General features: G+C 56.8%; 1 protein-coding gene across 1 annotated transcript; it reads left to right on the top strand.

Annotated features, from left to right (window-relative positions):
* Positions 1-584: 584 nt before the first annotated feature.
* On the top strand, positions 585-12483 carry RNF31 (ring finger protein 31; the record flags this gene model as incomplete). Its single annotated transcript, XM_057432318.1, has 8 exons — positions 585-818; positions 3657-3872; positions 5172-5354; positions 8291-8506; positions 9168-9341; positions 10708-10746; positions 11678-11776; positions 12363-12483. Coding segments are annotated over 8 exons (1282 nt in total), but the record flags the coding sequence as incomplete, so codon positions are not given.
* Positions 12484-13017: the final 534 nt, after the last annotated feature.

Here is a 13017-nt window from a genome sequence, read left to right as displayed (position 1 = left end):
CTAAAGGGGTTTAATGGGGTCCTAATGGGGGTTATTGGGGTCCTAATGGGGGTTAATGGGGTTTCAGTGGGGGTTAATGGGATCCAATGGGGTTTAAGGGGGTCCTAATGGGGTCTAAAGGGGGTTTAATAGGGTCTCAATGGGGGTTAATGAGGTCCAAATGGGTTTAATGGGGAAATGGGGGTTAATGGGGTCCCAATGGAGGTTAATGGGTCCTAATGGGGGTTAATGGGGTCCCAAAGGGATTTAATGGGGTCCCAATGGGGTTTAATAGGGTCTCAATGGGGGTTAATGGGGTCTCAATGCGGGTTAATGGGGTCCTAATGGGGGTTAATGGCGTCTAATGGGGTTTAATGAGGTCCCAATGGGGGTTAATGGGGGGAAAAGGAGGTTTCGGGGGTCCCAATGGGGTTTAATGGGGTCTAAAGGGGATTTGGGGTCCTAATGGGGTTTAATGGGGTCTAAAGGGGGTTTAGGGGGGTCCCAATGGGGTTTAATGGGGTCCCAATAGGTTTCAATGGGTTCTAAAGGGGGGTTTGGGGTCTGCCCCCCATTAACCCCCCCCATTTCCCCCCCCTCTATAGGGCTGGTCCTGCCCCCATTGCACCTACTTCAACCCAGGCCCCGGCCCCACATGTGCCCTCTGCCGGCAGCACATGGGCACCCCCTTGGCCCCGCCCCCTGAGCCCCACGTGATGCCTCCCAAAGCCCCGCCCCCTTCCCCTCCGCCCCCCAAGGCCCCTCCCACCCTCGACGCTGACCAATGGCGGCAGAGGCGCCTGGACCAAGATGGCCGCCGCATGGTCGCCATCCTGCGGGTGAGTTGGGGGGTCGCTATAGGGCAGGGACCCCCCCCCCCCCCCCCCCCCCATTGGGCCCTATAGGGGCTCCCTATTGGTCCCTATGGGGCTGGGGGGGGGTATTGGGGTGCTATAGGGGTCTATGGGGTGGCATTGGGGGTCTATGGGGTGGTATTGGGGGTCTATGGGGCGGCATTGGGGGTCTATGGGGCGGTATTGGGGGTCTATGGGGCGGTATTGGGGGTCTATGGGGTGGTATTGGGGGTCTATGGGGCGGCATTGGGGGTCTATGGGGCGGTATTGGGGGTCTATGGGGCGGTATTGGGGGTCTATGGGGTGTCTATGGGGGTCTATGGGGCGGCATTGGGGGTCTATGGGGTGGCATTGGGGGTCTATGGGGTGTCTATGGGGGTCTATGGGGCGGTATTGGGGATCTATGGGGTGGCATTGGGGGTCTATGGGGCAGTATTGGGGGTCTATTGGGTGGTATTGGGGGTCTATGGGGAGGTATTGGGGGTCTATGGGGCGGCATTGGGGGTCTATGGGGTGGTATTGGGGGTCTATGGGGCGGTATTGGGGGTCTATGGGGTGGTATTGGGGGTCTATGGGGCGGTATTGGGGGTCTATGGGGTGGAATTGGGGGTCTATGGGGCGGCATTGGGGGTCTATGGGGTGGCATTGGGGGTCTATGGGGCGGTATTGGGGGTCTATGGGGTGTCTATGGGGGTCTATGGGGCAGCATTGGGGGTCTATGGGGTGGTATTGGGGGTCTATGGGGTGGTATTGGGGATCTATGGGGCGGCATTGGGGGTCTATGGGGCAGCATTGGGGGTCTATGGGGTGGTATTGGGGGTCTATGGGGCGGTATTGGGGGTCTATGGGGTGGTATTGGGGGTCTATGGGGCGGTCTTGGGGGTCTATGGGGCGGTATTGGGGGTCTATGGGGTGGCATTGGGGATCTATGGGGCGGTATTGGGGGTCTATGGGGTGGTATTGGGGGTCTGTGGGGCGGTATTGGGGGGTCTATGGGGTGGTATTGGGGGTCTATGGGGCGGCATTGGGGGTCTATGGGGCGGTATTGGGGGTCTATGGGGCGGTATTGGGGGTCTATGGGGTGGTATTGGGGGTCTATGGGGCGGCATTGGGGGTCTATGGGGCGGTATTGGGGGTCTATGGGGCGGGATTGGGGGTCTATGGGGTGTCTATGGGGGTCTATGGGGCGGCATTGGGGGTCTATGGGGTGGCATTGGGGGTCTATGGGGTGTCTATGGGGGTCTATGGGGCGGTATTGGGGATCTATGGGGTGGCATTGGGGGTCTATGGGGCGGTATTGGGGGTCTATTGGGTGGTATTGGGGGTCTATGGGGTGGTATTGGGGGTCTATGGGGCGGCATTGGGGGTCTATGGGGCGGTATTGGGGGTCTATGGGGTGGTATTGGGGATCTATGGGGTGGTATTGGGGGTCTATGGTGCGGATGTGGGGGGTCTATGGGGGGGACAAGGGGGTCTATGGGGAGCTATGGGGATCCTATGGGGCAATAGGGGTGCCCTATGGGGTGGTATTGGGGTTCTCTGTGTGGCTTATGGGTTTCTATGGGGCGTTATGGGTCGCTGTGGGTCTCTGTGGGTCTCTATGGGGTCTCTGTGGGGTCGCTATGGGTCTCTATGGGGTCTCTATGGGATCTCTGTGGGTCTCTATGGGTCTTGATGAGATTTTTGTGGGTCTCTATGGGTCTCTGTGGGATCTCTGTGGGTCTCTATGGGTCTCTGTTGGTTCTGTGGGTCCCTGTGTGTATCTATGGGTCCCTATGGGGTCTCTATGGCTTTCAAGGGGTCCTTATGGGTCTCTATGGGGTCTCTGTGGGTCCCTATGGGGTCTCTGTGTGTCCGTATGGGTCTCTATGGGGTCTCTATTGGATTCTCTATGGGTCTCTGGAGTCCCTCTGGGGTCCCTATGGGTCTTTATGGGTCTCTATGGGGTCTCTATGGGTCCCTATGGGGTCTCTGTGGCTTTCAGTGGGTCCCTATGGGGTCCCTATGGTTCCCTGTGGGGTCTCTATGGGTCTGTGTGGGTCCCTATGGGGTCTCTATGGCTTCCTTTGGGTTCCCTGTGGGTCTCTGTGGGGTCTCTATGGGTTCCCTATGGGTCTCTATGGGTCCCTGTGGGGTCTCTATGGGGTTCCTATGGGTCTGTATGGCTCCCTATGGGTCTCTATGGGCCATTATGTGGTCTGTATGGGGGTCTATGGGGTCTCTATGGGGTTCCTATGGCTCCCTATGGGTCCCTATGGGTCCCTATGGGTCTCTATGGGTCTCTATGGGTCTCTATGGGTCCCTATGGGTCCCTATGGGTCCCTATGGGTCCCTATGTGTCCGTATGGGTCCCTATGGGTCTCTATGGGTCCCTATGGGTCTCTATGGGTCCCTATGGGTCCCTATGGGTCTCTATGGGTCTCTATGGGTCCCTATGGTTCTCTATGGGTCTCTATGGGTCTCTATGGGTCCCTATGGGTCCCTATGGGTCTCTATGGGTCCCTATGGTTCTCTATGGGTCTCTATGGGTCTCTATGGGTCTCTATGGGTCCCTATGGGTCCCTATGGGTCTCTATGGGTCCCTATGGGGTCTCTGTGGCATCTCTATGGTTCCCTATGGGTCCCTATGTGTCCCTATGGGTCCCTATGGTTCTCTATGGGTCCCTATGGGGTCTCTATGGGTCCCTATGGTTCTCTATGGGTCTTTATGGGTCCCTATGACTCTCTATGTGTCTCTATGGGTCTCTATGGCTCCCTATGGGTCTCTATGGGTCTCTATGTGTCCCTATGACTCCCTATATGTCCCTGTCTCTCTCCCCCCAGGCCGCCGAGCTCGGGGGCTCCCCTTTCCCTTTCCCCCCCCCGGCCTCCCCCCGGGTTCTGTGGGTCCTGGCGGCCGCCGTGGGGCTCCGTGGGGCGCAGGAGCCCGGGGGTCCCTTGGGGGCCCTGTCCCTGCGGGAGGCGGCGTGGGGCTGGGCCCGCGCTATGGGGCAGGCGGAGGGGGCCCTGCGGGCATGCCTGGGGCGCCGCCGGAAGCAGGTGGGCGGGGCTAAGGGGCGGCCAATGGGGGAGAAGGGGTGGGGTTAAGGGAGGGTCCATATAAGGCAAAAGGGGAGGGGCTAATGGGCGGCCAATGAGGGAGAAGGGGAGGGGCTAAGGGGGGAATGAGTGTGCGTATAAGGGAGGAGGGGAGGGGCTAATGGGCAGCCAATGAGGGAGAAGGGAAGGGGCTAAGGGAGGGGGGGGGAAAGGGTGTCCATATAAGGGAGAAGGGGAGGGGCTATGGGGCGGCCAATGAAGGAGAAGGGAGTGGGAATGGGTGTCCATATAAGGCAAAAAGGGAGGGGCTAATGGGCGGCCAATGGGAGAGAAGGGGAGGGGCTAATGGCGGGGGGGGAATGGGTGTCCATATAAGGGAGAAGGGGAGGGGCTAAGGGGCGGCCAATGAGGGAGAAGGGGGGGGGAAATGGGTGTCCATATAAGGCAAAGGGGAGGGGCTAAGGGGCGGCCAATGAGGGAGAAGGGGAGGGGCTAAGGGGGGGGGATGGGTGTCCATATAAAGGGAGAAGGGGAGGGGCTAAGGGGCAGCCAATGAGGGAGAAGGGGGGGGGGGAATGGGTGTCCATATAAGGCAAAAGGAGAGGGGCTAATGGGTAGCTGATGAGGGAGAATTGGAGGGGTCAATGGGCAGCCAATGAGGGAGAAGGGGAGGGGCTAAGGGGGGGAATGGGTGTCCATATAAGGGAGAAGGGGAGGGGCTAAGGGCCGGCCAATGGGGGAGAAGGGGTGGGGCTAAGGGGGGAATGGGTGTCCATATAAGGGAGAAGGGGAGGGGCTCATGGGCAGCCAATGAGAGAAAAGGGGCGTGGCTCCTCGCTGTCCATATAAGGGAAAGGGGCGTGTCTCCTGGGTCTCCATATAAGGGAAGGGGGCGTGGCTAAGGGCAGAAGGGCGTTGCTTCTGTCCATATAAGGGAAAGGGGCGTGGTCTTTGGTATCCATATAAGGGGAAAAAGGCATAACTAAGGGCAGAGGAGCGCGGCTCTTGGGTATCCATATAAGGAAAAGGGGCGTGTCTCCTGGGTCTCCATATAAGGTCAAAAGGGGGGCAGAGCTAAGAGCAGAGGGGCGTGGCTCCTGGGTATCCATATAAGGTCAAAAGGGGGGCAGAGCTAAGGGCAGAGGGGCGTGGCTCCTGGGTCTCCATATAAGGTCAAAAGGGGGGCAGAGCTAAGGGCAGAGGGGCGTGTCTCCTGGGTATCCATATAAGGCAAAGGGGCGTGGTTAAGCTCCCCAAAGGGGGCGTGGCTAATACACCCCCCCCCATCTCCACGCGCAGCTCCGGGCCTTGTCCTCCCTGGGCTATGGGGCGCGGGCGGCGGCGGCGCGGGCCCTATGGGAGGCCGGGGGCGATGTGGGGCAGGCCCTGGCCCTATTGCAGGCCCCACGGCTCCGATCCTTCCTGCTCCGCCTCTGGGATGCGCGGAGCCCCCCCATGGACTTCGAACAGCCCGAGCAGCACGTGAGGATGTGGGGGGAGATGGGGGGCAATGGGGGGAGATGGGGGGCAAGGGGGGCAATGGGGGGCAATGGGATCAATGGGGGGCAATGGGGGTCAATGGAATCTATGGGGGTCAGTTGGGGACAATGGGGATCAATGGGGGTGATGGGGATCAATGGGAGTCAATGGGGGTCAATGGAATCAATGGGGGGCAATGGGAGTCAATGGGGATCAATGGGGGGCGATGGGGGTCAATGGGGGGCAATGGGGGTCAATGGAATCTATGGGGGGCGATGGCGGACAATGGGGATCAATGGGGGTGATGGGGGTCAATGGGAGTCAATGGGGGTCAATGGAATCAATGGGGGGCGATGGGGGACAATGGGGATCAATGGGGGTGATGGGGATCAATGGGAGTCAATGGGGGTCAATGGAATCAATGGGGGGCAATGGGAGTCAATGGGGAGCAATGGGGGGCGATGGGGGTCAATGGGGGGCAATGGGGGTCAATGGGAGTCAATGGGGGTCAATAGGAGTCAATGTGGGTCAATGGAATCAATGGGGGGCAATGGGATCAATGGGGGTCAATGGGGGGCGATGGGGGTCAATGGGGGTGATGGGGATCAATGGGAGTCAATGGGGGTCAATGGAATCAATGGGGGGCAATGGGAGTCAATGGGGATCAATGGGGGGCGATGGGGGTCAATGGGGGTCAATGGGGGGCAATGGGGAGCAATGGAATCAATGGGGGGCGATGGGAGTCAATGGGGGTCAATAGGAGTCAATATGGGTCAATGGGGTCAATGGAATCAATGGGAGTCAATGGGGATCAATGGGAGGCAATGGGGGTCAATAGGAGTCAATGTGGATCAATGGGGGTCAATGGGAGTCAATGGGAGTCAATGGGGGTCAATGAGGGGCAATGGGGGGCAATGGGATCAATGGGGGTCAATGGGATCAGTGGGGGTCAAAGGGGGTGAAGGGCAAAGGGGGTCAAGGGGATCAATGGGGGTGATGGGAGTCAATGGGCGAAGAGGGTCACGGGGAGTCAATAGGGGGCAATGGGGGTCAATGGAATCTATGGGGGTCAGTTGGGGACAATGGGGATCAATGGGGGTGATGGGGATCAATGGGAGTCAATGGGGGTCAATGGAATCAATGGGGGCAATGGGAGTCAATGGGGATCAATGGGGGGCGATGGGGGTCAATGGGGGTCAATGGGGGCAATGGGGAGCAATGGAATCAATGGGGGGCGATGGGAGTCAATGGGGGTCAATAGGAGTCAATGTGGGTCAATGGAATCAATGGGGGGCAATGGGGATCAGTGGGAGTCAATGGGGGGCAATGGGGAGCAATGGAATCAATGGGGATCAATGGGGGTCAATGGAATCAATGGGAGGCAATGGGATCAGTGGAGGTCAATGGGGGTTGATGGGCAATGGGGGTCAAGGGGATCAATGGGGGTGATGGGAGTCAATGGGGGTCAATGGGGTCAATGGAATCAATGGGGGTCAATGGGGGGGTGATGGGAGTCAATGGGGATCAATGGGAGGCAATGGGGGACAATGGGGGACAATGGAATCAATGGGGGGCGATGGGGGTCAATAGGAGTCAATGTGGGTCAATGGGGTCAATGGAATCAATGGGGTTCAATGGGAGTCAATGGGGGTCAATGGAATCAATGGGGGTCAATGGGGGGCGATGGGGGGCAATGGAATCAATGGGGGTTGATGGGGGGTGATGGTGGTCAATGCGATCAATGAGGGAAATGGGGTCAGTGGGGGTCAATGGGAGGCAATGGGGGTCAATAGGGGCAGGTGGGGGGCAATAGGATCAATGGGGGGCAATGGGTTCAGTGGGGGTCAATGGGGGTTGATGGGCGGCAGTGGGGGTCAAGGGGATCAATGGGGGTCAATGGGAGTCAATGGGGGCAATGGGGGTCAATGGGGATCAATGGGAGGCAATGGGGGGCAATGGAATCAATGGGGGCAATGGGGATCAATGGGGATCAATGGGAGGCAATGGGGGGCAATGGGGATCAATGGGAGGCAATGGGGGGCAATGGGGAGCAATGGAATCAATGGGGGGCGATGGGGGTCAATGGAATCAATGGGGGCAATGGGGATCAATGGGGATCAATGGGAGGCAATGGGGGGCAATGGGGAGCAATGGAATCAATGGGGATCAATGGGGGTCAATGGGATCAATGAGGGTCAATGGGATCAATGGTGGTGATGGGAGTCAGTGGGATCAATGGGGGTCAATGGGGCTCAATGGGGAGCAATGGGGGGCAATGGGATCAATGGGAATCAATGGGGGGCGATGGGAGTCAGTGGGGGGCAATAGGGGGCAGTGGGATCAATGGGGGGCAGTGGGTCAATGTGGGTCACTGGGGATCAATGGGGGCAGTGGGGGGTGATGGGCAATGGGCAATGGAAACAATGGGAGTTGATGTGTGTCAATGTGTGGGTCAATGTGGGTCAATGTGGGTCAATGTGTGGGTCAATGTGGGTCAATGTGGGTCAATGTGTGGGTCAATGTGTGGGTCAATGTGTGGGTCAATGTGGGTCAATGTGTGGGTCACTGTGGGGGGGGGTCAATGTGTGGGTCAATGTGGGTCAATGTGTCTCGATGTGTGGGTCAATGTGGGTCAATATGGGTCAATATGGGTCAATGTGTGTCAATGTGGGTCAATGTGGGTCAATGTGGGTCAATATGGGTCAATGTGGGTCAATGTGGGTCAATGTGGGTCAATGTGTGGGTCAATATGGGTCAATGTGTGGGTCAATGTGTGGGTCAATGTGGGTCAGTGTATCTCAATGTGTGGGTCAATGTGTGGGTCAATATGGGTCAATATGGGTCAATGTGTGGGTCAATGTGTGGGTCAGTGTATCTCAATGTGTGGGTCAATGTGTGGGTCAATGTGTGGGTCACTGTCTCTCTCTCCCCCCCCATAGGCCCTTGTTCGCCGCGCCTTGGCCGAGCTGGGCCTGGCGAGCTGGGGCCGAGCCCAACTCTTTGTAGCCGTGGGGCGAGAACTGGGGCTGGGCCGTGCCCCACGCGCCCCACGGGAGCTCCTGGAGGCCGTGGGGAGCTGCCGGGACCGGGAGGAGCTGAGGCGGAGGCTGCGATGCGAGTGCGCCGTGTGCGGGACCGCGCTGCCCAGGGAGCAGGTGGGGACACATAGGGAGCCATTGGGACCCATAGGGACCCATAGGGACCCATAGAGACCCATAGAGAGCCATAGACACCCCATAGAGACCCATAGGGACCCATAGAGACCCTATAGAGACAGACAGGGACCCATAGAGACACATAGGGACCCATAGGGACACATAGGGACACATAGAGACACATAGAGACCCCATAGAGACCCATAGAGACACATAGAGACCCATAGAGACCCATAGGGACACATAGGGACACATAGAGACCCATAGAGACCCATAGAGACCCATAGAGACCCATAGAGACCCATAGAGAAACCATAGAGACCCATAGAGACCCATAGAGACCCATAGAGAAACCATAGAGACCCCATAGAGCCCCCATAGACCCCCATAGAGCCCCCATAGACCCCCATAGAGACCCCATAGAACCCCATAGGGACCCATAGAGTCCCATAGAGCCCCATAGCGCCCCATAGAGACTCATAGAGACCCTATAGAGACTCCATAGATCCCCATAGCGGCCCATAGAGACCCCATAGATCCCCATAGAGACCCCATAGACCCCCATAGAGCCCCCATAGAGCCCCATAGACCCCCATAGCGCCCCATAGAAACCCCATAGCCGCCCCATAGCCGCCCCATAGCCCCCTCGTTGTTCTCCCAGGCCCAGGTGCTGACTGGCTGCCAGTGCTGGCTGTGCCCGGAGTGCTTCCGGCTCCACTTCACGGTGGGCGTGCGGGAGCGACGCGTGCGGGACCTCGTGTGTCCGGCCTGCGCCAGGCCCGACCTGGGTGACGAGGCCTCCGCCGCGCACTACTTCTCCACCTTGGACGCACAGGTTGTTATGGGATGGAAAAAGGGGTTTAATGGGGCTCAATGGGGTTTAATGGGGTTTAATGGGGTTATAATGGGGTTATAATGGGGTTCAATGGGGTTTAATGGGGTTTAATGGGGTGTAATGGGGTTTAATGGGCTTTAATGGGGTTTAATGGGGGGTAATGGGGGGTAATGGAGGTTGACGAGGCCTCCGCCGCGCACTACTTCTCCACCTTGGACGCACAGGTTGTTATGGGATGGACAAAGGGGTTTAATGGGGTTATAATGGGGTTCAATGGGGTTTAATGGGGTTTAATGGGGTTATAATGGGGTTCAATGGGGTTTAATGGGGTGTAATGGGGGATAATGGGGTGTAATGGGGGGTAATGGGGGGTAATGGGGGTTGACGAGGCCTCCGCCGCACACTACTCCACCTTGGATGCACAGGTTGTTATGGGATGGAAAAAGGGGTTTAATGGGGCTCAATGGGGTTTAATGGGGTTTAATGGGGTTATAATGGGGTTCAATGGGGTTTAATGGGGTTCTATGGGGTGTAATGGGGTTTAATGGGGGGTAATGGATAATGGGGGGGTAATGGGGGTTGACGAGGCCTCCACCGCGCACTACTTCTCCACCTTGGACGCACAGGTTGTTATGGGATGGATAAAGGGGTTTAATGGGGTTTAATGGGGTTCAATGGGGTTTAATGGGGTTATAATGGGGTTCAGTGGGGTGTAATGGGGTTTAATGGGGTGTAATGGGGTTTAATGGGGTGTAATGGGGGATAATGGGGGGTAATGGAGGTTGACGAGGCCTCCACCGCGCACTACTTCTCCACCTTGGACGCACAGGTTGTTATGGGATGGATAAAGGGGTTTAATGGGGTTTAATGGGGTTCAATGGGGTTTAATGGGGTTATAATGGGGTTCAGTGGGGTTATGGGGTTTAATGGGTTATAATGGGGTTTAATGGGGTTTAATGGGGTTATAATGGGGGATAATGGGGGGTAATGGGGGATAGTGGGGGGTAATGGGGGATAGTGGGGGTTAATGGGGGTAATAGGGTTTAATGGGGTTTAATGGGGTTCAATGGGGTTTAATGGGGTTTAATGGGGTTTAATAGGGTGTAATGGGGTGTAATGGGGGATAATGGGGGGTAATGGAGGTTGACGAGGCCTCCGCCGCACACTACTTCTCCACCTTGGACGCACAGGTTGTTATGGGATGGAAGAAGGGGTTTAATGGGGTTTAATGGGGTTCAATGGGGTTTAATGGGGTTATAATGGGGTTATAATGGGGTTATAATGGGGTTTAATGGGGTTTAATGGGGTTCAATGGGGTTTAATGGGATTTAATGGGGGATAATGGGGGGTAATGGGGGTTGACGAGGCCTCCGCCGCGCACTACTTCTCCACCTTGGACGCCCAGGTTGTTATGGGATGGAAAAAGGGGTTTAATGGGGTTCAATGGGGTTCAATGGGGTTTAATGGGGTTATAATGGGTTACAATGGGGTTACAATGGGGTTGTAATGGGGTTACGATGGGGTTCAATGGGGTTATAATGGGGTTCAATGGGGTTATAATGGGGTTGTAATGGGGTTACAATGGGGTTTAATGGGGTTATAATGGGTTACAATGGGGTTGTAATGGGGTTACAATGGGTTATAATGGGGTTACAATGGGTTTATAATGGGTTACAATGGGTTTATAATGGGTTACAATGGGGTTATAATGGGGTTACAATGGGGTTACAATGGGTTTAGAATGGGGGATAATGGGGTTATAATGGGGTTATAATGGGGTTATAATGGGTTACAATGGGGTTGTAATGGGGTTACAATGGGGTTACAATGGGTTTATAATGGGTTACAATGGGGTTATAATGGGGTTACAATGGGGTTGTAATGGGGTTACAATGGGGTTACAATGGGTTTATAATGGGTTACAATGGGGTTATAATGGGGTTATAATGGGTTACAATGGGGTTGTAATGGGGTTACGATGGGGTTACAGTGGGGTTATAATGGGGTTTAATGGGGTTATAATGGGGTTACAATGGGTTATAATGGGGTTAAATGGGGTTACAATGGGTTTATAATGGGTTATAATGGGGTTACAATGGGGTTATAATGGGGTTACAATGGGTTAATGGGGTTACAATGGGGTTATAATGGGGTTACAATGGGTTACAATGGGGTTATAATGGGGTTACAATGGGGTTATAATGGGGGTTGGGGTTACAATGGGGTTACAATGGGTTTATAATGGGTTACAATGGGGTTATAATGGGTTACAATGGGGTTACAATGGGGTTACAATGGGGTTATTACAGGCTCTAAGGGCTTATTATGGGTTGCAGCTCCGCCAGTGCCTGGACCCGGCCACCTATGAGCTCTTCAGCCAGAAGCTGACGGAGCTGGAGCTCGAGCGAGACCCCCAGTTCCTCTGGTGCCCCCAGGTGCGCTATGGGGTCTCTATGGGGCAGCTATGGGGTCTCTATGGGTCTCTACGGGGCTCTATGGGGTTTCTATGGGGCTCTGTGGTGCTCTATGGGGTCTCTGTGGGGCTCTATGGGGCTCTATGGGGTCTCTATGGGGCTCTATGGGGTTTCTATGGGGCTCTGTGGTGCTCTATGGGGTCTCTATGGGGCTCTATGGGGTCTCTATGGGGTCTCTATGGGGACTCTATGGGGCTCTATGGGGCTCTATGGGGGCTCTATGGGGCTCTGTGGGGCTCTATGGGGCTCTATGGGGTCTCTTTGGGGCTCTTTGGGGTCTCTATGGGGGCTCTATGGGGGCTCTATGGGGCTCTATGGGGTGCCTATGGAAGGCTATGGGGGGGGGGGGGAGTGCTGCGGCACGGCCGCCAGGGGGCGCTATAATGCCGAGGGGGCGTGGTCAACCGAGGACACGCCCCCTCCCTCTGCTCTCTCGGGCCCTATGGGGTGTCTATGGGGCTCTATGGGGTGTCTATGGGGGTCTGTGGGGCTCTATGGGGTGTCTATGGGGCAGCCCCACAGCGAGGCCTCTCCTCTGCCCCCCAAGTGCTCCTTTGGCTTCATCTTCGAGGCGGAGCAAGGCCCTGCCCAGTGCCCCCAATGCAAACACAGCTGCTGCCCCCGCTGCCAGCGCCCGGTATGGGGCTCTATGGGGCTCTATGGGGCTCTATGGGGCTCTATGGGGCTATGGGGCTCTATGGGGGGCTGGGGGTCTCTATGGGGCTCTGGGGGGCTGTGGGGTCTCTATGGGGCTCTATGGGGGGTCTGTGGGGCTCTATGGGGCTCTATGGGGGGCTGGGGGGTCTCTATGGGGCTCTATGGGGCTCTATGGGGGGCTGGGGGGCTCTATGGGGCTCTATGGGTCTCTATGGGGCTCTATGGGGGGCTGTGGGGTCTCTATGGGGCTCTATGGAGAGCTGGGGGGGTCTCTATGGGGGCTCATGGGGGGCTGTGGGGTCTCTATGGGGCTCTATGGGGGCGCTATGGGACTCTATGGGGCTCTCTAGGGGGTCTATTGGTCTCTATGGGGTCTCTATGGGGCTCTATGGAGAGCTGGGGGTCTCTATGGGGCTCTATGGGGGCTGTGGGGTCTCTATGGGGCTCTATGGAGGGTTGGGGGGTCTCTATGGGGGGCTGGGGGGTCTCTATGGGGCTCTATGGGGGCTGGGGGTCTCTATGGGGCTGGGGGGCTCCATGGGGCT

This window comes from Pezoporus wallicus, unplaced genomic scaffold (assembly GCF_028554395.1).
Source record: "Pezoporus wallicus isolate ANWC-B61680 ecotype Strahan unplaced genomic scaffold, APGP_CSIRO_Pwel_v1 contig_10345, whole genome shotgun sequence".
Classification (NCBI taxonomy): domain Eukaryota; kingdom Metazoa; phylum Chordata; class Aves; order Psittaciformes; family Psittacidae; genus Pezoporus; species Pezoporus wallicus.
Note: the sequence above shows the minus strand (reverse complement) of the source record. Positions and strands in the feature narration are given on the sequence as shown.